General features: G+C 41.7%; 1 protein-coding gene across 1 annotated transcript; it reads right to left on the minus strand.

The window, feature by feature from the left end:
* Positions 1-227: 227 nt before the first annotated feature.
* LOC118428375 (somatostatin receptor type 2-like) lies at positions 228-19,563 on the minus strand. The gene is given in 5 exon segments (XM_035838412.1): positions 228-1,600; positions 1,603-1,987; positions 16,468-16,520; positions 17,081-17,140; positions 19,394-19,563. Coding segments are annotated over 2 exon segments (1,263 nt in total). The 5' UTR covers positions 1,970-1,987; positions 16,468-16,520; positions 17,081-17,140; positions 19,394-19,563; the 3' UTR covers positions 228-704.
* Positions 19,564-22,714: the final 3,151 nt, after the last annotated feature.

The raw sequence follows: 22,714 nt of genomic DNA on the forward strand, positions 1-22,714 counted from the left end.
TCTGACTAATGGCCAATACATCCATTTGTTCTGTAGTAAGTCAACTCCTTTCATGTAATATACACGTGTTAATATAAGATTCCACATAACAAGTTTTTTTGTAGTGTTTGGGGAAATGCTATCACTGTGTCATGTCTGTGAGTTTTATTTACGACCGCGATATGATTGGGATGAAAGGGGCATGATCATGATAACACTTAAGATAATCAACGTTTTACTTACTTTTCACGATTCTGTTTCGGTCCTCTTATTTTTTTAAATCGTAGAAGGGAATGAGCATCTTCACAAAGGTTTTCAATAGACCTATGATTCGGCCTAATGACAAACGATACGCCGATACTTTTAATCATCAATGCAATCTCCGTTTTTGTTTCGCTGTAGTGTTTTCTTCACATAAAGGAGTTTTCAAATGAATATTCTTCAAACTGTTAAGTGCGCAAGTGCTTTTGCTCTGGCGCCGAGTATTTCTCACTAATGGAATTCTTCATACTCCCCTGCGGCTAACCACGTGGTCCGAAAATGTACTTATAGTATTCTCCAAGTAGAAGTTTTGGTTAGGGGGATGATATGTTCAGGATTTCATACGACTGCCTCCTTACCTCACCGCTATTCCGATCGAAACCTCTGCTTGGAGAAAACCGAAAATGTACCACACATGGAACATTTTCCCGCTTAACCCAAAGGTGCCATTTCGCGTCTACAACTCACATATCTGAGGATCCGGCAGCATCATATATTTGTTGTTGAAAGTGTTTTCGTGCGCTTGGCCCGCTCTGTTCTTGTCCATAGTGCTTGGACATCTCCGGCGTGGGCACGCAGTTAGGCAGCTTCAGTGTGTCCATTCGTGTGTGATCTCCAGTGGTCATCGGCACTGTGGACTTCACGGTCATGGTCACCAGCTCTGTGCGGCGTGAATAGAAAGTGTTGTAAGCTTGGCTCGGGCCGAGGTTCTTGGTGAAGCGGATCTTCGGGCGGAACTTCAGCGCCTCTTGGAAGCTCTTCTTGAAGTTCTCGTCGAAGAAAGCGTAGAGTACGGGGTTGCAGCAGCTGTTGGCGTACGACAGGGTGATGGTGAAGTAGAAGAGTCCGGCGGCCGTGTCGAGCTCCATCCCCGAGAACGCGTTCGACAGGTTCGCGATTTGGAAGATGTAGAAGGGCAGCCAGCAGATGACGAAAACAGTTACTACCACGGCTACCAAACGCTCGACTTTCTTGATGGCCTTCTCGCGGTGGCGGCGAGACTGGTTGCGCTGGACGGTGGTACTGGTGCCTTTCACGCTGTCGCAGAGCCGTCTGGTCATGAGGGAATAGCACGTGACGATGACGATCAACGGCACGGCAAACCCCAGGGTGAAGGTGTAGATCACCCACGCCTCCCCCATGGTACTGGACACGTGTTCCGGCCAGTGGAGGTTACACGTGATCAAGTGGGTCTCGTGCTGCTCGGCAGTGTCCGTGTTGGCGAAGATGACCACAGGGGAACTGACCACCAGTGAGATGGCCCACACGCTGATGTTGACCGTACGAGCCATGCGGGTGTTCCGGCGGTTCACAGAAATCACGGGACACGCCACAGCCACGAACCGGTCCACACTCAGACAGTCAGGCAGAAGATGCTGACGAACTGGTTCAAGGTGTCCACGTACAGGGCTATCTTACACATCACTGTGCCAAACGGACACGTCTCCAGTCCGATAGAGGCTGCTGAGAGGGGCAGGAGTAACACAAACAGCTCATCCGCGAGGGCCAGGTTGAGTATGTACAGGTAGGTGACGGACTTGACACGGGCGTACTTCATGACGACATAGATGACTAGTGAGTTTCCCGTCAGACCGATGAGGGAGATGATGCCGTACACGATGGGGATGATGACGGGGTGGTACACCATGATGCCGCCGAACCAAGGCGCGGCGGAGTGGTTGCCGATCCCCGAGGACTGGTTCGTGGTCATGGCGCTCACGTTCAACATCAGACCAGGCGTGGGTTACTGAGAAGAACAGAAGAGAACAATCTACATTTGATAAATGAATGAAAGACCTGGCTTATTTTACATTCATGCTTAAGGGGGCACACCCCAGTTTATTTGGGGTTTCAAATGGAGGCGGCACACCCTCAAGTCTAGCGACCATCTCTTCCAGGGAATTATCCTGAAGCAAAATAACTGTATATGGGGTGAGAGGATATACCTTCAGCTACATGTCAAAAATGATGCACAAAATCGGGCATTTTCGCATTGGATAAAACAGATGAAGATTTTTTCCGGCAAGCACGACTGATATGCCAGAGAGAGGAAAATCTAACGAGTAATCCAGCCAATTATAAAAAAAAAGTACTACAGTTTTCATCCACGGCGCGCGGCATTGCAACTTGGCTTAACACAGCACTTCAGAGGTCAATCCAGGTCACGGGCCTGTTTACATTGAAGGCGTATGGATATCCGGAAATGAAAGTCCGGCCGAAACACAATTTGCACCCAAAACACACCATTTCCTACACTTTTCAGCCACATTAGCGTTTAATGTCATTTCGCAGTAAATAATGAGAAATGCCAACTCAAACATAGACCCTCGAAAGCCTTTCGTCACTTTTTTGTCGCGCACTACCTCGAAAGAACTGGGGTGTGCAACGTTAGACGGGCTAGGTACGGGTCGTTGGTATATGCAGACATAATATGCAGAAAAGCGGAAACAACAATATGAAATTTAACTAAATTTATATCAAGGTGAAATGTATCCATGACTTTGCACAATCACAAATGCCGGTCTACCATCGTATCTTTCTCCAGCCTTTGCGCTGATTCTCAGTACATTTATTATAATTATCTTTTAATGGAGCGCAACGATCATATTTGTTATATGTTAAGATAACCTAACCACCAGACGAGAGATATTGAAATGACCTAAACATCAGAGATATGCCCTGACCTCTATCTAATGTTTAGATGGTAGGTCATATAAAACATTGACAATTGCATATTCTAGGTAACAAATGACATAGTACCAGATTTTGTGACAGAAATTCAGTTCCAAGTCTGTGTATTCATGTTTATTGCGCATAAGAACTAGCTTGTCAAGCAATAACCTTGATCTTCAAACAGTTTAATCAAGCGGCTTCCAGTAATTCTTACGCACCTCTGGGACCCCAGATGTGATGAAACGAGTTATAAAGTTAGATAATCTCCCTATACGCATTAGTCTTGGTCAAACGGAACGGCTTGCCGTCAAGGAAATAATTTCCTCTCGGTAACGCTAGAGTGAGTTCAGGGTCGCTTTTGCAGAGTTATAACATTCCCCAATGGGCTGTACGTAGAAAGTATCTTCACGTAATCTGATTAATGTTTCCGAGATCCACAGCTAATATAAAAAGTTTATTTCAGGTCGCAAGCCCTTGATTGCATTAAGGTACAGTATACTTAAATAGCAAATAATACGCTTTACGCTCCACGAAACACTACATCCTGACCATGCATCTAATTCAGTATAGGCTTGCTTTTCTATTTCTTGTCTCTCGGGTAAGTTCAACAGAACGTTGCGTGTACGTGCAAACAGATAACGCACGCACAAGGGCTTATGCATCCCAAAATTTTGATTGGAAGCTAATTTTAGATTATGACATTTAAAATTCACCATCCTAAATCCATCATCTTAATAGTTTGATGATCTCCAGTGGATTAAAGATAATAGAATGCTTAATATAGCAATCCTGCTGATAGCAGATGCCTTTGAGATAGGCCGTGTTATCCATCAATTTCTAGTTTGTTATTCATAAAACGTCAGACGATTTCAGAGTACACATAGTGTAATTGTTTCCCATTTGTGTAATTGTGGCCCATTTGATGGGTTTGACCCAGTGCCCTCGCACGTCTAGTGCTCTTAGGCAGCCCCGATGGACCATGACTGACCGATCACTGATGGTTACAGCCGTGGGGATACAGTCCATTCCGGTCGTAATTGGCTCTAATGACGTTTGAGCGCTCTTTGACCTACTTACCGCAGAATCCCGACTCTTTTCATGGTAAACCGTCTAGATAGAGTCATCCCTGTGCCCTTGGTACACAGTCCACGTGGACCTCATCTAACCACATAATGCACTGGCCTAACCCAAATGCCAAATCGTCCGTGATTTTCTTCAAATTGCAGATGGCAGTGATAGAGTGTATTGAAGTTTGTATGAAGATCAGTCGAGATTCACCAGGGAGAAATTTAAAGTAGTCCAACTTTGATTATGACTCAGCTGCAACTAAACTTTATATACAAACATGTACGGGATGTCTCTGTAGCTCAACTGGTAGCACAATTGATTCCATTCCTGATTCCAGTTAGTTGGTAACTGGTAGACCCAGATTTGATCCTGGGTAAGGTCCTGGGTAACTCATGTATAATGTTCGGCATGAACTGCTTCAAAAAGGTTTATTTTGGATTTTTTGTCATTTTCAAGGTCGTTGACCCCCATCTGAAGACTGCACCTGCAGGCATGGACATGTCGGGGCTGTTCTGTCTTTCACGGGACGAGGAATAGTGTTCCCATGTTCGTGGATGTTCCTCAAAGACGTTAAAGAGAAAGGGCGAGCATCCCCTCCCTGAAGAAATATATACCCTGCTAATGAAACAGCAAGGAAACATGATGCCTCATGTGCCACTAGACACTAAAAGAGTTTGACGAACAGATATATTTCAAATTCAAATACAAGAAACGTAGAGAAACGTATTTACAGACGTGACGTAACCAATACATCAGTTAAAGTGATGCCTCGTTTAGAAATAGACTACGATGAACTGAAATCCTAGCTTATTCTATGGTGAAGGAACACGCTATGGCTGACCAATGAGGATGGATCGTTCTGATTAGATCAAAGCAGACCCATGAATGATCACTGCAGAGCCAGACAAAAAATCCACAGGGACCGTCTTTAATGGTCGCTCCTGACATTGATAGTCTGTGTGAGCACTCATTTATCTACAGAAGTTCAGATCAAAGAAGGCTCATAGTAATAATGACCATAGGGCTAGTGTGTCAGTGTGGAGTACTGTTGCTGATTATCGTAAAGCTAGTCTGACGTTCTAGATCAAAATCTCAGTAATCATGGGAGAGCTAGTCTGGCAGACTAGTCCAAAGTGGACAACGATAGATAATGGAGTGATGTACCATTAATGACCACCGTAGCCGTAGGGCTAGGCTCTGGTACACCGCCATCAGCAGTCACTGAATAGCAAAGTTCTTTGTACCCAACCAAGTGATTTTACCCAAGACCCAGCAAACTTTTCGTTGACCGTCTGTCACTATTCTCACGGCAATGCTGACTGGCTCTACTTCGCACTGCAGCTAGATGTCGTTGCTGCATGGTGAAGAATGTGGTCCAAAATGTTGCCGAGTTTGTACCCCCGCCCCCGTTACGGTTCACAACTTTATCCTAATTAATTTTTAAAAAGTGTATCCGTTGCCCTCAGCTTTGCCCTGTTCCAGTCCATGACACAGTTATTTCTTGTGATGTGGTGTGTCAAAGTACGACCGCATTCTACGGCATTCTAACATTATTCGGCACATTCTGATCTCATTTGATGGACAACCGAAATGGCAAGTCACTTCAAATACTGCAAGAATGTTGCCAAAAGAATATCTGGAATGCAGTGAAAATCTATAGAATAGAGTCAATTCCACATTACCGAGAGGGTTTTTCTTGCCTTTTGTTCCAACATCTTGGAAATCTTTGTAACAATCTGTGATAAGTAACTGTTTAGAACTATTTATAACATCTGTGTGATGTTCAAAATATTTTCTATAGTGTTCATACATGTTAGAAAAATTTCTAACATCAAATACATTATTTCTGTTAGTTTCTAAACTGTTCCAACATAGATTCATCATTTGTGATCACATGTTCGAACATTGATACAATGTTTTGTATGTGGGGCAGTGGGCTGGAAAGAGGGCAATTTACACATCCCTGCCAAGTACAGGAAATTATGTCTGTCTGCCACCTTTTCACAAAAGACTCAACAGTGTCTTCTGAAGAAAATCTAAAAATACAAGGCCAAACAAAGGACCCAGCTTAGCACCTTTGTTTATTGGGGCAATAAAAGTTTTTACGGAGGGAAAAAATGACACAAATTGTTGGAACATGTTGGAACAATAACAAAAGCACATAGATGTTTGAAAATTGTTCTAAATAAAGATATATTCGTATTGTTACTTTCCCAATGTTTCCAACAAATATGAATAGGTTCAAACATGTTCAAACTTTCATTTTCAATTGTTTGAACAATTTAGAACTATTGTGACTGAAAAACTCTTTTACTTTAAATAGTTCAAACTTATTACAAATATTATTTTGAAACCCTCTTGGTGACTTGGAATTGACTCTACACTACGAATTCCCAGGAATAGAAAAGAATTTTCATTCTGACGGCATTATGTCTCATTCCTTCTCGTGTGGAGGGGATATAAGGGAATTCCAAATGTGGCACGAATTTTGCAAATTATTCATTCCGGCCGGTTCTGCTTTATTCCTGCTAATTCGATTTCAGTGTGAATGCCCTACAACATACAAGTATTCCGGACAACGCACCAAGTGAACCTGATCTGCGCCTTGCTGTGAGGCTCGTTAACATATATCACATTACGCTATGAAACTCGTAGTTCATCCTTACTTTTCTTTTGAACTTCAAAAGCACAGCCGCTCATCATAATGCAACAAGCTTTAATGATAGGCCTGTACAAGTGCACTTCTTGAGAGAAAAGACGGTGGTGACCCAGTGTATGTATCGCAAATTGCATGAAATGGCCTCTCCCCACATGTGTTAACTAGCTAGGGATCTCCGCCATTAGGCTAAGAACGCTTATAATGGAACGTGTCCCAACATAACCCCCATTACTGGTCCATTAACCTCAACAGAATGGAGCTTTTCTATCTCGAAATGATGAAGCAAGGATAAGAGAAATGCTTGAGGGACGCATGAATCGTGAGACCAAAAGGAAACTTTTGGACTGTTTCCAATATGTATATATATATTCTTACAACTAAGATCTTATTATTGCTTGACAAGATATATTTGTGTCGTTTGTCTTTCGGTAATAGCATCAGCAGTAATGTACAATTTAAGTGACCATAAAAGCACTCTAAAAGCAACATCTAACAGTAACATCAAGAGTAGTAGCTGCCGACTATATAGACACAATGTATCCGAGTTGTTACGAGCAATACATATACATGTATACATGTATATACCGACAGTACAGAGCGAACGTGGGCGTAACGTAATCTTACTTGGGGTTGGTATACCAGTACAGAAAATTCAGGTCCGGTCCAGGTCCAGAGGATCAGGTCCAAGTACGGACCTGAACCTGGACCTGATTCAGTAGGTGAAAATATGGACGATGCTCAAAACCATTTCGCTATGGAAAGCAATATGTTTGGTGGAGTATTTGACTTGAAATCCTGCAAGACTAACTGCCTTTGTACGGCTGACTATTAAACTTGGTAAAAACAAGCACCTTGCATCAAAAGCTCCCTCGTAGAAATGACTGTAAACTTTACTCTACTTCACTCTTGTTATTTTCTTCGACCAGTAAGCCCCAAACGTCTGAATTCCTGATCATATAATCTCTTATTTTCTAATAGGTCCAACATCCGGAGATTCTTGCCGCTGTGTGACCATAGCTATAGCCTAAGACACGAAGAAAATAGTTCTAAAAGTTCAACCGATGTTAGTAAAACTTTGTCTGGAATGACATGACCTTTTACAAATGAGGTCGCGTGTTCCACTTAATGAGATATCATGAAAGTTTATCGGATATGGGGACGATCTCTTTAGACATTTTGCAGAATATAAGTCTACGAATCGGATTCAGTTTTAAACCCCTCTGTCTGTACTTGCCGACTTTAATTAGTAGAAAATAAAACCGTACGTCAGTTCGTGGATTACCATTCATGGTGTCTAATTAAAGGTACTTACAATGTCTCAGTGAAACGACTCAAGTTGACGAGATCAAGTTATGAATTCATTACGATCATGTGTCATTTTTTCATAGCGAAGTCTAGAAAGCATGCCTATATGAATACTGTTTGAACAATTTCAATGATACATATAGATATGAATATGCATTTTACATCTTTGTTGTCTTAGAATTTAGTTGATGATAGCATCCCGAAATGAAAGCTACGTACTAAGATCAGCTACAGTATATGTAGGAAGATATTTCTCACGTTCATATATCTACTTTCTTATCTTTAGTACGGATCAAATTGAAGCGTTATCTAAAATCGATAACAGAGGTTAGCCAATAACAATTTTGTTGGTTAGACAACTCTAAGCAGCTTAGTCTTCTCGTACTATGATTAACTAGATTTAAGCAGATATTTCTCACGTTATATCTACTTTTCTTATCTTCAGCCCGGATCAAATTGAAGCGTTTTCTAGAATCGATGATAGAGGTTAGCCAGGTGCAAGTTTGTTGGTTAGACAACTCTAAGCAGCTTAGTCTTCTTGTACTATGATTAAGTGATTTAAGCAGATATTTATCACGTTATTTACTTTTCTTATCTTTAGTACGGATCAAATTTAAGCGTTATCTAAAATCGATAACAGAGGTTAGCCAAAAACAATTTTGTTTGTTAGACAACTTTAAGCAGCTTAGTCTTCTCGTACTATGATTAACTAGATTTAAGCAGATATTTCTCACGTTTATCTACTAAGCTTTTCTTATCTTCAGTCCGGATCAAATTGAAGCGTTTTCTAGAATCGATAACAGAGGTCAGCCGACGGCAAGTTTGTTGGTTGGACAACTCCAAGCACCTGAATTTGCCAAAATCGCCCGAAGGTCTTGTTGGTAGAGCCAATTTCCCGTGCTCGTTCGCACACCATGCATCATGGTATCCAGCTGGTGAGACTGGCAATTTGTACCGGGCCGAGTGCTTATTAAGGCTTATCCCCAGGCAGAGAGGAAATTAAGCGGGGAATGCCTTTCGTCTTACTTAGGAGAAATTGACGACAGTCCCTGGGGGGATTTAAGGAGTCTCATAATAAAGGTATTAGCAACTGACAGCTGACAAGACAGTGAAGTACAGAGAGATATGACACAGGACTATAAAACCTTATCATCTATGGCACTTTGATGAACAGGGAGAAAGGGACTTAAAAGATCCTCATCGACCGTCTTGGTTGTGTCGGAGACTTATGAAGTACAAATCACGAATTTAAAGCCTTCTACTGATACGACCAATAATGTACTTTATTTGCAAAATGCCCGAAGCTAATTGCATGTATACAGTCTCAACGACTAAGAGTAGAAAATAGTGTGATACATAGCACTATGTTAGTGTCTAATCAACTATATGGTACAATGTATACTATTGTCGGGTTTCACTTCTTGATCAAAAACATGTACAAATTTTACAGTTTTGACGTCACAGACATTTACACATTAGATCTAGATAGCAAAACACAGGCAGCACATACGCAGCTCACAAAGTATGATAACTACTTGTAATTACGTTGTAAAAGTTCACGTTGTAATGAAGTTGTAAATGGTTCGATATTTCGATAACTTTTAACGACTGACTGATTGTAGGTATAAAACCGGCGTGTCTATTTACATGACTAATGAGGTCATGCTTTCTTCTAACCAATGACTACGTTTGTTTGATGTCTATTTGATTGTACCTTCTAATTAGAAAGCATGCAATAGACAACGACGTACTTAATGAACACTCGTTAATTGGATCCTTTGATTTTGCTGGATCAAATTTCCATTTCATTGTCAGGGATTCATCTGAAATTACTCTGCATCAACAACCATTATCGTTTACTCAGAGGGCCACTAATTGTGCAGTACACATTTTACATTATATCTAGATGAGAGAAAAAATGATAATCTGTCAATGGAGTGTAAAATTCATGGCTTTCAAAGATTTTCACGTAGATCAATATGTTCCAAACTGAGCTGAGCATTTCCAAACATATTACATTTCCATTACATAGTTCATACGTAAAGAATATAATCTTATAACCTTTGATATAGGGAATTCATCGATATCTACTTTGATAGATAATAAACAGGTAGTAAGATTGAATATACTAGTAATTGTTTTTCTATTTAGGAGTTTGGCTGATGCGTATATTCAAGACGCCAATTAAAAACGATGTCTTCATATGCAGTGTCTAAGCCCAGGATTTCGCGATTACAAAGTTCGTCTTCTTGATTAATATTACTTATTGGACTTCCAATGCATCATTCTCTTATTAGAAGCGGAAAGGCAATTGAAAAGGTGAAAAGTTCGTCTTGTTCATTTTCAAGTTTGGGGGCTGGATGGAAACTTTCATATTCTTCGCCGAGCTTTGTCCTTGAAAGAAATCTCCAACTCATCCTTGCAGTTCCACAAAATCCAATTCCGGGCTACCTGAGGGTTTTGTGGACAATTTGTCATTTCCTCCGCAGCACGCGTGACCCCTCCGACACCCCAATTTCTTTCCGTGCAGCGTCTGTCTCATATGACCTGATATCCAGATTCGCGAAAAATGGCAAAAACATTGACAATATTCCCCTGCCTCTACTAAACAGAGTCTGGCGCGGTGTGTGCAGTGGGTTGATACGTCCATGTGGATGATACCAGGGTGCGCTGGTAAATCTTCCCATATTACTTATTAATATGTAGTCATGATTTGCTCGACGATTATTAATCCATACTTCTGGGGTTTTGGTAGGCATTGAGTTATCGACATGTTGGAAATATTACTTTGAAAGGGAATAGAAATGTTATTAAGTTGTTTTCTCTCACAAAGAATGGCCCATTTCTCATGTGGGAGAAAAATAATCAACCCTTCTAAAAGCTACATCCCCAATAGATCTTTCACTCCAAATCAGCCCTTTTCTCCTATTACTGTGAGAAATTGTGCTGGGGAAAAAGTGTTTCATAATTTGTCGCTTGGATGGACGTAATATCCTTGCGTAATGACATCAGAATCCGGTACAAAGACAAAACCCTGCTGCAATCAGACCTGCTCCTAGGACCATGTGCTTGTAGGGACGAAGAATCACAAATCACTCAGTCTGTTTAAAATAAATAAATTTGACCCTCATGATGCAAAATCGTTTTAAGTGACAGGCTTAACGTAGCAAATTAACAAGATGAGCTTCAAAACTGAGTGGGATGGAGAAAAAACTGGATACAGTCCTCTGTCTGCATTGAGCATCGAGCCTCCTTGATTCAACTGAGTACTCCATATGCATGTCCGTTCTATGAGAGACGACTGGGTGGTGTGGGTCGCATGTTTGCATTAGATTCTAGCCCATAGCGTGGGCGTACAAAGCGGTAATGGCTGCACAACACACGCCCACTCTGTCTGGTCAGAGCTAGAGTATGCAGAAACGGATTACCAGACAGCTGGAGACAAACGTACCATGTAGTCACCAGCATCACTTGGCACTGTCTGATCATACATCCTCCCGGCTAGAAAACGATGTTACCAAGTATGTGTCAATGGACTGGAGAAGTACTTCTGGCGCAGCACTTATCACCGTCGATGTGCGAGCAATGGCAGAATATTTTATTATTTGCAGTGAATTGCAGTGAGCAGTGACTATTCTTTTCCCTTGTTCGCGGTAACTGCTAACGTGAACTGCAAATTTCCTAATGATTTGCTCGTAGTGACTGCTAACTGCAAAACATTCTTATGATTTATTTGCCCACGCAAGTGAATGGCTCAATCAAATCAAGTATTTTGTTGTTCCCTTCGGTCGAGAAGTTGGATTCACTCGTAAACCGTCAGAATTTGAATTTGATGAATACTACCCTACAGTGTAAGATGATTCAATTTTATATCTGTCAGACATCCATAGTGCTGTATGCTTGACCGGCTGCCTTCCTGTCAGCGTCAGTAAGGAAGCAATGCATCTTCCATCAGAAATGTTTCACTTCTGATACCAACTTTTCAGATAAGAAGCTTGCCTAGCTGAAAGCTAAAGAACTAATGGGTGGGCTTTTTTCACTTTACCTATCATCCAAGCACCGGTGAGGATCTTGGAGTTCTTTCAGGTTTGGTTAAGGAATGACGAGATATCTAGTTGAATCTTAATAACTCTGATAAAAAGTTACTGGTCCCCTTTCAACTGGACGGCAATCGCTGGGCGACCGTAAAGAGACCAACATTGCTTTTGTGTGGCTCTTCGTTTTATGAATTGAATATGGTGCAAGATGTTTAAGTATGATTTAAAAGGCAAAAAAATACATTAAACTGGAAAGAATAGTGACATAAAGATGTCGTTAAGCAATCTGTTAAATATTTGGTCGCTGATCGTCTACGGTCGGAAGAAAGTATTGGAGAACATATACCATCACCTCTACTGAGTTTATCTTTATGAGTGTCCCAGAAAAAAAACCTTGGAAGATCCTCCCCAGAGGATGGAATAAGGGAGGTCCTGAACTTTCTTCCCTTGGCACAAAATTGTGCCAGGTGGCATCACTTTTCCAGTTGGCATTGTCTGCAAAAACGATGATGAAAACAATAGTCGTTTTTGCCACTTCACAACAAGGAAATCACAATGACATAATAAACTTGTAGTATTTGACACCCTCTGTCATTGCAAAATGAACCCATTTTCATGAAAGCGCAGCGCGTTGGTTCGGGTTATTTTTGCCAGCCCCTCCACTATACTCAAACAATTCTGGGGAGAACCCTGAAGATGTCTTTGGTAACAGCAGAGCTGGCAGAGACATGCTAATCTAACGTTATACCTGAACAGATTACTACATGTATGACTGATGTGGCTGAAGCATGTTAAGCATAACAGGAGTAGTGCAAATACTCCCCGGGACACAGACGGGCTACCGCTGCTGGCAATGTGACATCTAAGTCTGCTGAGCCCATGTACTTATATATATATATATTATTATAATAACTAGCTGGATGTTCCGCGAGTCTCGTCTGTAGAGAATCACCAGTAGTCGTCTAAATGGCCTCGTAACCTTATGAAACCTTGCCCTTTCTCTATATATTCATTGCTAAATTAATTATGCAATTATGGTATCAATCCAGACTCGCGACGCCTAAATATAATAAGCACGTGAAGCTCTATTCTATTGAAGAGCGTAATCTTGGTACATGATGAATATGCGTACACTGGTGATGTGACAGACCGTAACCGTACTGACGAATGTGGAGAAGAGCGTAGGTGTTTCAGACGGACCCCTAGAGTGCTAATGTGTTCTACATTTCACAAGCTGCACTTAGTGACATTGTTTTGCTTCCCTTACTAACACATTTAAGTGCACAGTCGTGATCTGTAGGGACAGATTACAGATCATTAGGTCCAACCTACTTGTATCTTTTTGGCGGGGCTGAAGTTGATGCTTTCTAACCGGAGAGGTTTTTTTTTCCATAATACAGTTATAAAGGAATTTACAACGAAATGGAATGACAAACGCGATAGTGGGAGATGGAGGGCATGCGAAGAGGTGACTGTTTTTCCTTGTTTTGGTCACAAAATGTGATTTGTAATGGATGAAAAGAACCGGTCAATATATGTATGTCTTTATCTTGCACTAATGTTTGGGCACTCCGATAACGATGTTCTCAATCCAGGCTTCTTTGGACGCTATAAATGAATTATGTAGTTAAATCAAAATTACGTGTCAAGTTTGGTCACACTTTAACACAGAAAACGACTCTTTGTTAAATAGTATGTAATCCAATGATAAATGTCATCGAGAGATGTGTTCATGCCAGAGATCTTGTACTTTTATCATAGCATTAACAGCTTCGAACACTTAGAGCGTCCATAAATAGAATTCTTATGGGCGGACAGTAGAACCAGTTTGATGACGCAGGTGTTCCTTATGGTCGATAAAATGTCAGACACACTCTGTTCTTTTAGGCATTCAATGCATTCATTAAAAAAAACTTTCCTCAATGAAAGATCAATCTCTTAGTAGATACAGTAACTTTTGTTACTGAAAGATGAAGGATATTAAGAAATCTTAACCATCTCTTTTACCAGATACTTGTGAAGCCACTACATCAGCTGTGATCTATGTATTTGTTTTCTATTAACGGATCTTCGATTGCCTTAATGGTGACATTGTTGATTTTGCAATAAAGCGCTGAAACTTAATTACTGAAAATCAATGCAAAGGAGTAACTCAACTTGATTTAATTGTCTTGATCACGCATGTCATTTTCTTGTATCACCTATGTCAATTTCTGATGTCAAGTTGGAGTTTGTTTAAGACTTAAAACTGCCTAGTAATGAAAATTTCCCACCAAAACCTTTAACGAAACCTTTTGCACCACTTGTATACTTGATATATTCTATGTCTACCCCGACCATGCAGTTTATAAAGGCCACGGAACTTCCGTCATTATAGTTACGCTAAAAACAATTATTCTTCAAGCAACTGGATATGATATTGGAAACGGTCAGACGTTTCAGACACCATCCGCTGTCTTTCGTCAGTGACACTGGAGAAATCTCGTAGAGAGAGTTTTTTATATTCTAGATGTGAATTGATGTGCAAAAGAGATCTAGTTGGAGAACAGGTTTATCCTTAGCCTGAGTACCATCCGTATTCTACCGGGGCTCCTTACACTCGCTACCCCTAAAAAAATTTTTTTAGGGAAGTGAGTGTAAGGTAGAAATAGGATGGTACCCAGGCTAGTTTATCCTATGAATCATTGTGCAAAAAAGGATAGGAAGACAAATTTTTGTAGTCGAAAAGAAACTCCAGTCCTTCCAAGAAGACACAAGTAGGTCGGACCTAATGATCTGTAATCTGTCCCTACAGAACACGACTGTGTACTTTAATGTGTTAGTAAGGGAAGCAACACATATGTCGCTACCGCAGCTTGTGAAATGTAAAACACATTACCATTCTAGGGGTCCGTCTGAAACACCTACGCTCTTCTACACACTCTCCAACAAAATTTCTCTACACTGTCACTGACGAAAGACACAGGGTGGTTGTCTGAAACGTCTGACCGTTCCCCAAACCATATCCAGTTGCTTGAGTAACTGATTTTTGGGCGTATCTTATTGCCTCGATGTCTAACCTACATCGACGTATTCCGTCATTATACCGTGTGGGAAAGGCTACGTGAAAACATGTGCCTCATATCGATTACACATTACTTTCATTGAGCAACCTTGACGGCAAAAACTATATCTGCATATGGACTAATTTGTTTCTGTTACAAGACCTACCGTTAGTTACAGACTTATTACGTACTGATGATATGTTGAAAACCACCATGGAGTGGCTACCATACGGACTGAACTTGCAATTACACATGGGTTAACATGTCATTAAAGACGACTTAGGCAGACAAACCCGGATATTACTTCTAGTTGTCGGACTCAGCGTTGTCAAGTCATGTGGAATGTACTGTGTGTGTAACATAGTGGTTACGATAACAGTAGGCAAATTGCCTATTAGTCAAGCGTACCGAATTACATGAACTGTCTGAGAGTGTGTCCTCAGTAAGGATAACGTCACATTCCCAAACCGGGGCCCGGCCGGGCTGTTTATAGAAAAATGTAACAATTGAAAAAAAAAAACATTTGTCGACAAAAATCTAAGGTAGCGTTTCTGGTAACAAGACACATGTACAACTATCCCAGGAATGTCTTCAGTTTGCGATCGTACGATAATCGTACGACGAAGGTGACCGGGCCATACAGAGCATCATACAGTCGGCATTCGCTTCTGAGCAGGACACTACAGGTCTTTGCGCTTGTAGCATCAGGGATATTTTCGACGCCAGAACTGAGGACTCATACATGTATATACAAACAACGCATGTATTTCTATGTCTCACAAAAATATTTACATTCTCTGAAAAATAACACGCTTAAAGTGCATGACATCACATATATGGCCAGGTTTGGAATAGTTTCACTTGTCACACAAGTACAACAACAATAGCTGTGCTATCTATAGAGTTTTCCGAATGCATTGTTTAATTGAAGTTCAATAATTATGCGAACAAAGTTTTTTTTTGCATTATATGAATATGTATCCGTTGATCATTTTCTTTCTCACACAAGAACGTTGCAAACATACACACCGAAAACAAAGCATCCTCATTCTACGATACATTCTACGCAAAGGTATGACTTAGAAGACCAAAAATAAATACACAAAACGTCAAAAAATCGTTCAGTATCTTTCGAACCCCGCAGTGCCGCACCGGTGCCCCAAGTGCAGTGAGATACCACCTTATGCTCCGTCCTTGCCCTTGCCTTTCATCAGTTTCTGACGAGCGGTAAGCGTCAATAATGCAGCTTTCTCCTGTATCGATTTAGCCTCTAGAGCTAGCTTTGTAACAGTTAGAGTCACATCCTTTCTAACGCTGTAATGCCCCAAGTAAACTCCCAACATGCATGATCCCACGGAAAATGCCAGACTGTGCGTTCTTCAACTTTTGGTTTTAAGCGTACGTCGTATATAAGCTCCTGAGTTACTGAGGTCAAACTCACCATACAATCAGCGGAGAACTGCCGCAGCAATGGTACACCGACGCCGGTTGTCTCTGTGTTAGGATGGAATGATACAATTGTTAGCCCAAGGACGTTACAATGACGACTCTGATTTGGGTACCACATGCCCTAAATCATGTCGGAATGCTGTCATCTATAAATAGAGTGCGGCATCCAGCCGGGCTATTGCTTCATTTGTCATGTTGTACCCAAAGATGGCGTCTGCTAAAAGCTTTGAAGAAAGTTACGACTTGTGTTCAGGGCGTCGATTTGTAGATGCCCCTGTCTCAAACAAGTCCCTGGGAATACAGACTGAGCTGATTACACAAAGTCTCCGCTTTCCATATCGCATGCCGCAGGCTGGAATGATACTAGTTCCAACAGCCCCGAATCCACTTGATTTTCTAACTGAACACGCTTTTCTGAATCGGCGCTTTTTACTTCTGACGACTGTCTTTCACTTCTGACGACATTAGTGATGTTGAGCTACAGGAACTTTGGATATTAGTGATAACGATATATGATGCAAAAGTCCTCATCAACACCTTTTATCCTGGCTACCATTGATTATGAGATCTAATCATCCAATGGAGAAAGCTTTAATTTTACTCACCTCATCCAGCCGAGGTGGATAAGGTCCTCTTTATACTCGTGCTGGCCTCCGTGGAGAACTCTGGAATAGATAGAGAAGTCTGTATCTGTATAGCCGGTATAGCCCTTAAGCGTAACACACCAGCTTCGCAGGCACACGGCGCGGCAGCAGCTGGTTATAGTACACTGAACGACCTGTCACACCTAACTTTTGCACATCTATCTGCAAGTGTTCTTTAAAACTATCCGAGAAGATGTCCCAACTGTGCTCGGTGATAACAATTGTTTCTCATGTATACGCTGTGGCCTTTTTTAGCCAATAAGCCACGGAACGAGCGCGTATCTGACATTCTTGTACCGCTACGTTTACCACTAAGGAACCCGGAGAAAGTCCAGAAGGCGGTCAACATCAACACCAACCTTCAAAGCTAGTCTTTTATCAGACCCTGAAAAGGGTTTGTGCAACACCATTTGTACTTTGTCTGGATAGGCAGTAAAAGAATGTCAGCTAAGTGCTCGTTCTGTGGCTCTCATCCAAGAGGGCGCGAAAATCGACGGACTGAAGTCCAATGCCAAGGACTGCAATCTTTTCTAGCCTATAGGAGTCAGGATACTATAGATGTCTTTAAGTTCGCGGTGATTCAAATTCGGGAGAAAATGGAGCGCTGTAGGTTTTCGGAACATCGCTATATAGCCATATACCGTGCAGTGATGGAAGCGCCGATGGTTTCCGCGAAAACGCGATAATTTCCAGAACTACAGTACTGGCTGCTATGCCAGGATCCGAACATGCTACATCTGATCCTGCTATAACCATTACGTTACAACATGCTCATATCGCCTTGATGTATGTTTGTTCCATCTATGGCCAGCATTATCTTCCCCAAGGTTTCCATAAAAATAAACATTCAGAAGGTTGCTACAGTTGACTTCAATATCTTAAACAACGTAACGCTTCATTTCTGGGCCGGGTATTATTGGATTTCCTGGCGAGGCGGGCGCCATTAGTCCACGCCTCGCTGCATCCTTACTGGGTGATGGCGATTTGCGGACAACTTTGTAAGACGTGTTGGAGGTTTGATATCCGCAGTTACTCAAGCGTTTTACTTCACCCGATATCTACTGAAGCATTCAGCAACGCATCAGGGCAGAAATACAAAGGTGTAAACGCACTTCAGATAGATTATATTGCTCTTAACATTGCTAACATGATTCCATGTTTGTGATACGCTCGCCATGGGTAAGCAGTGAATCGGATCTCTTTTCTTTAACAGAAAGTATGTCGGCGTAAAGTACAGCTATTACTGCCGTCCATCCATGCCCAAGATGTTCTCAAAAGTCAATTTTACACCCAGCGCGTGCAGTATAAAAGGTATATACAGCCTCCTAACGGCTTTATGTCCGTCCACTGGCGAAGTTTACGGCGTGTCTCATGATGTATTTTAAAGCTGCTCCCTGTACAGTAATCAATCTGAAGTTGCCAAGTGACCATATCACTCGCTCAATATTCTCTTTTTAGAATTATAGTACATAGGAAAATCCCGCTACTTTTTGTGTCCATACATCGCCCATTTTTCGTACTATTCGGCATTCACTAATATGAAATATGGAAGAAGAATGTCGTAAGCTAGTGCTCCCAAGCAAGTCATGTAGCGGCTAATTTGGATAACGCATATGAATGATTGGGCCACTCTACAATGGAATGATAGATGATCTTTTGATTGCGAACTGAGGATTATACTTATAGTTGGAGTCTGCCAAGATTCATACAGTAGAGTCTTCCACCAAAGCCCTTTCCTTTGGTCTGATGCTTTTAAATATGCACTAATTTGGGGCATTTTTAGCGACGCCTCGGTATTTAGGGTTCACCCAAGACACACTCAAGCCAGTGCCTACTACAGCACACAAAGCACATACAGATCATAGAACTCATGAATCATTGCAACCATGCGGCAGGAGTTGACCAGTATGTATAACCGACTTTGCACAAAGCCAGTGGAAGCACATAAAAGCCTGCTAAAGTCACGGTTGATGTTTTCCTACATTTCCCCGACCGTTACGTTCTTACTCTGACCTTCCCAGCTCCTCTAGTGGCATGAAAGAAGCAGTAGGACGCTGTCTGCTGGAGCTTATGAAATGGGCGCAATGCGACTAATCGTCGACCGAGCCTTCGTACAATCAAGGCCGACAGAAATGTCAAATGCAACGCTACCTCATTTCAGCCCTATAGGGCCTCTTCAACTCATATCCCTCCATACGTAAGTCTTGTAAACGAAATACTATAATTTAACGGTTGCTTTCCTGCCAAGAAAACGAAAGGTCAAAACTTGCTTACCGGCATAATCCTGTGAAATTGAAGACCTTGAATAGGATACAGGAGCGCGATTTCCAGATTTCATTCTCATCATTACAAATGATGTTGCATTTTGAGAGGAAACTTCACTTTGCAGAAGATAATTGCCGAATTGAGTGTCTTGGTGTAGCTTCCGCCTGTACGCACCTCTGTCTCCTACCGACCCAAGGCTTGCTCTGCCAGACGCAGAGATGGGAAGTCGTTAAGAACATCGCTCTTCGCCAGACTGGCAGCTAGTGCGCCTGCGCTAATAACATACCTCATGCATTAATGATCCCACTCTCACAACGCTTCCAGGCCCGCTCATGGGGTGCCATAAAACGTACCTGTGGGCGGCGGGAAACGCATATATGGATCTGCAGGGCCTTTTACACAGATTGTGTATCATTTTCTAACCCTTTCAATAGGCGTCTCCGTGTGTTGACCTTTTATAATCAATCAATAATTCATATGCACATTCCAGCCAGCTTGTAGTTGAAAGAGTGATGACACCACTACAACATCTGAATATTTCACACAAACCATTCAATACTGATGGAGGAACTCATATATATTGCAGCAAAAAAAGTTATTTCCTTGCATACCTCATGTAATCCTGCGTCGCAGTTTTCACATCATTGAAATCTGACGATAAATTTTAATTTTAATGCCGTATAAATTCGGAGAACTTTGAACAAGCCATGCTAGAGAATCATAAGAAATGGGCATGGCAGGATTAAGCAAGTTGTTAAGGTTTTTGTCTTACAAATGTTCGTATTGGCCTGTCTGTTACTCTGTCTGATCATCGTTGCAAAATCAAGGGTATGAAAGCTAAATAAACAAAGATTTACCTCGCACCTTTTACAGGGATTGCAGGTCGTTTGAGGGCTGATATACATTGAATAATTTCAGTATGAATGATAACTTTGTTTATTTTTTTTTCTGGGCATTTTCCTTACATTCTTCTGACGTTTTGTGTCAAGTTGGATTCGACCGTTAGTAGTAGTAGTAGTAGTCCTCTATGTTCCGGACACTCTGCAGCTGCAATCATCATTTCTTCACTTTGTCATGTTCTTAGCGAGCTTCCTTAGCTCCAGTAGTTTTCCTTCTGACTGCAATGGTCCTAGTCCTCTATCCTTGAGGTCTGCCCTCAGTACCTTTCTTTTCGAGATTTGTACGTATTGGACCCGATCAAGACAAAGTCCAAGGCCTGCTACTGGCAAGTGTGTTGGCTGGCATTCTCAGTACGTGTCCAAACATAGCCCACCTGGTATGTTTCAGTTTGACAGTTAGTCCATCGATTATTTGTGTTGCCCGAGCTCAGCAAACCCAAGCTGACGTTTTTGCCTCGAAACGCCCGTAAAACACACATTTATCTGGTCACGACATTGTCAGGCAATGTCAAGGATCTGCCGATGACTTATCTACGGAACCTGTAGGTACTGAAGGGTGATGGGGAATCTACATATCCGTGCACACTGGGAACAGCCGAATGAACAAAAGGATTACGAACATGCAACATAGCCTTGAGGGTACATTAAGGCAATATCAACTTTGCTCCTTAGGGGCGCTAGCACCCGTCATAAACTTCTACCTACAAGCGCAACGAGGTCGATGCACTAAGGAAGAATAATAGATACGGTGCAACCTCCTTGTGCAGAGATATTACACTGGAGGCGCAACGGCAATTGTTTCATAACTCACCGATTCCCAAACTACGTCAATTCAATATTTCTCCCAAGTTTCCCAACAGAAGTATCACTTAGCATTGTATATCAGCATTAAATGTACAATTATGAACAGAATTCGCCATATCTTTGATTCTCGTGTTTTGTTTATGACATATCTATCAAACCCCAGGGGTAACTCTAATGGTTCTGTGCTAGTATTGTTGCAACTTGAACTTGACAAATGCTTCCGTTTGTATGAATATGCTTTGTGGTCTCTTCGCTGGACATTGAAACATATAAAACTTTGATGACAAAAAGAAGTATTTCTGGAGTTTTGTTGAACTCTTTCATATCTAGGAATAGATATGGCTTATGGAGATTGCAGAGAATAACCTTTATCCATCATATGTCGCGCAGGATATGCCTGATTTATACATATATTGTTGCCATGGACAGGTGCAGCTTTAGTAGGCCCGTGATACATGAGTGTTTCTATTCGATAAGCCGAGAATCTAACCTTACAAAGCACCAGATCTCTTCTACAATCTCATGTACCTAGTGCTATATATTTATCTAAAAAGAAATATTAGAAAATTCATCTTGCGGAATCATGAGAATGGTAGTGTAACAGAGTTAGGGTGGTGAGCTAACTTGGTTTGAGGAAGATGAAATACAGAGTAACTTTGTTGGTAAAGTTAAGATTTCTTACTGAGCAGAACCGATGTCGAGAGGATCAGCAGTATATTGTTTTATACCCCCATTACACTAAGGCAGATACCGAGATGCGACTTAAAAATTTTTTCTATGTCTACCCCGACCTCAGATTAGCAGCTGGGCTGACAGATTTTTTATCTGCCAGGACGCTGACGTGCAGCACTGATGGGGGCGTTAGAGACCGACTATCACCCAGCGGGACTGAATCGCAAGGGTCTTGAGCGAGCTGCCATTCGACGCCACTCAAGTGTGCGGTCAGGGACTGTAGGTTTTGAACCACTCTCACCGCACCATCGCACATATGGTGGGTTCTTTAGCGTGCCTGGGGTATGGCTCTCCCCAGACACGGGACCTCCATTTAACGTCCGATCCGAGGGACGGCCCTAGCCGTAGCTAGGTACTCATTTTCACCTGAGTAAAGTGAGGAAAGTCGTGTTAAGTGCCTTTCCCAAGGGCACAAGATCGGTAACACAGCAGCCGGATTCGAACCCGGTCGAACATGCTGCCGCTGCACTACCCGGTCCCACGAATAATTTGACAGAGCGCTTAACAAATGTCATGCTTTGAATCATTGTGTGTTGTGTCATCTTTTAAGCCATACACGGTAATAAAAACAGTGCTTAAGCGCGCTTAAACCATGGTTAACGTTGACGTATCTGCCTTCTTTACGGATCTATACATCACTTACATGTATACGAGTAGTAAACACTTGTGTTACTAGGCCTTTGCGTAGGTGTTGATCGATACGTCCTTTTGCATTTTGTTTGATATTCAAATTATGAAATTAGAAATGACACAAATAAGATTTAGTTTTCAGCGTGATCACCGTTTGTTGGAGTAAGGACATGGTCAGACTTCACTGATGACTAGTTGAGAACTTTCCTAACAAAATTGACGTCATCAATACATTGCCCATGCAACCAGTGACTGTATCCGACCT

The sequence above is a fragment of the Branchiostoma floridae genome, chromosome 13, assembly GCF_000003815.2.
Source record: "Branchiostoma floridae strain S238N-H82 chromosome 13, Bfl_VNyyK, whole genome shotgun sequence".
Lineage (NCBI taxonomy): Eukaryota > Metazoa > Chordata > Leptocardii > Amphioxiformes > Branchiostomatidae > Branchiostoma > Branchiostoma floridae.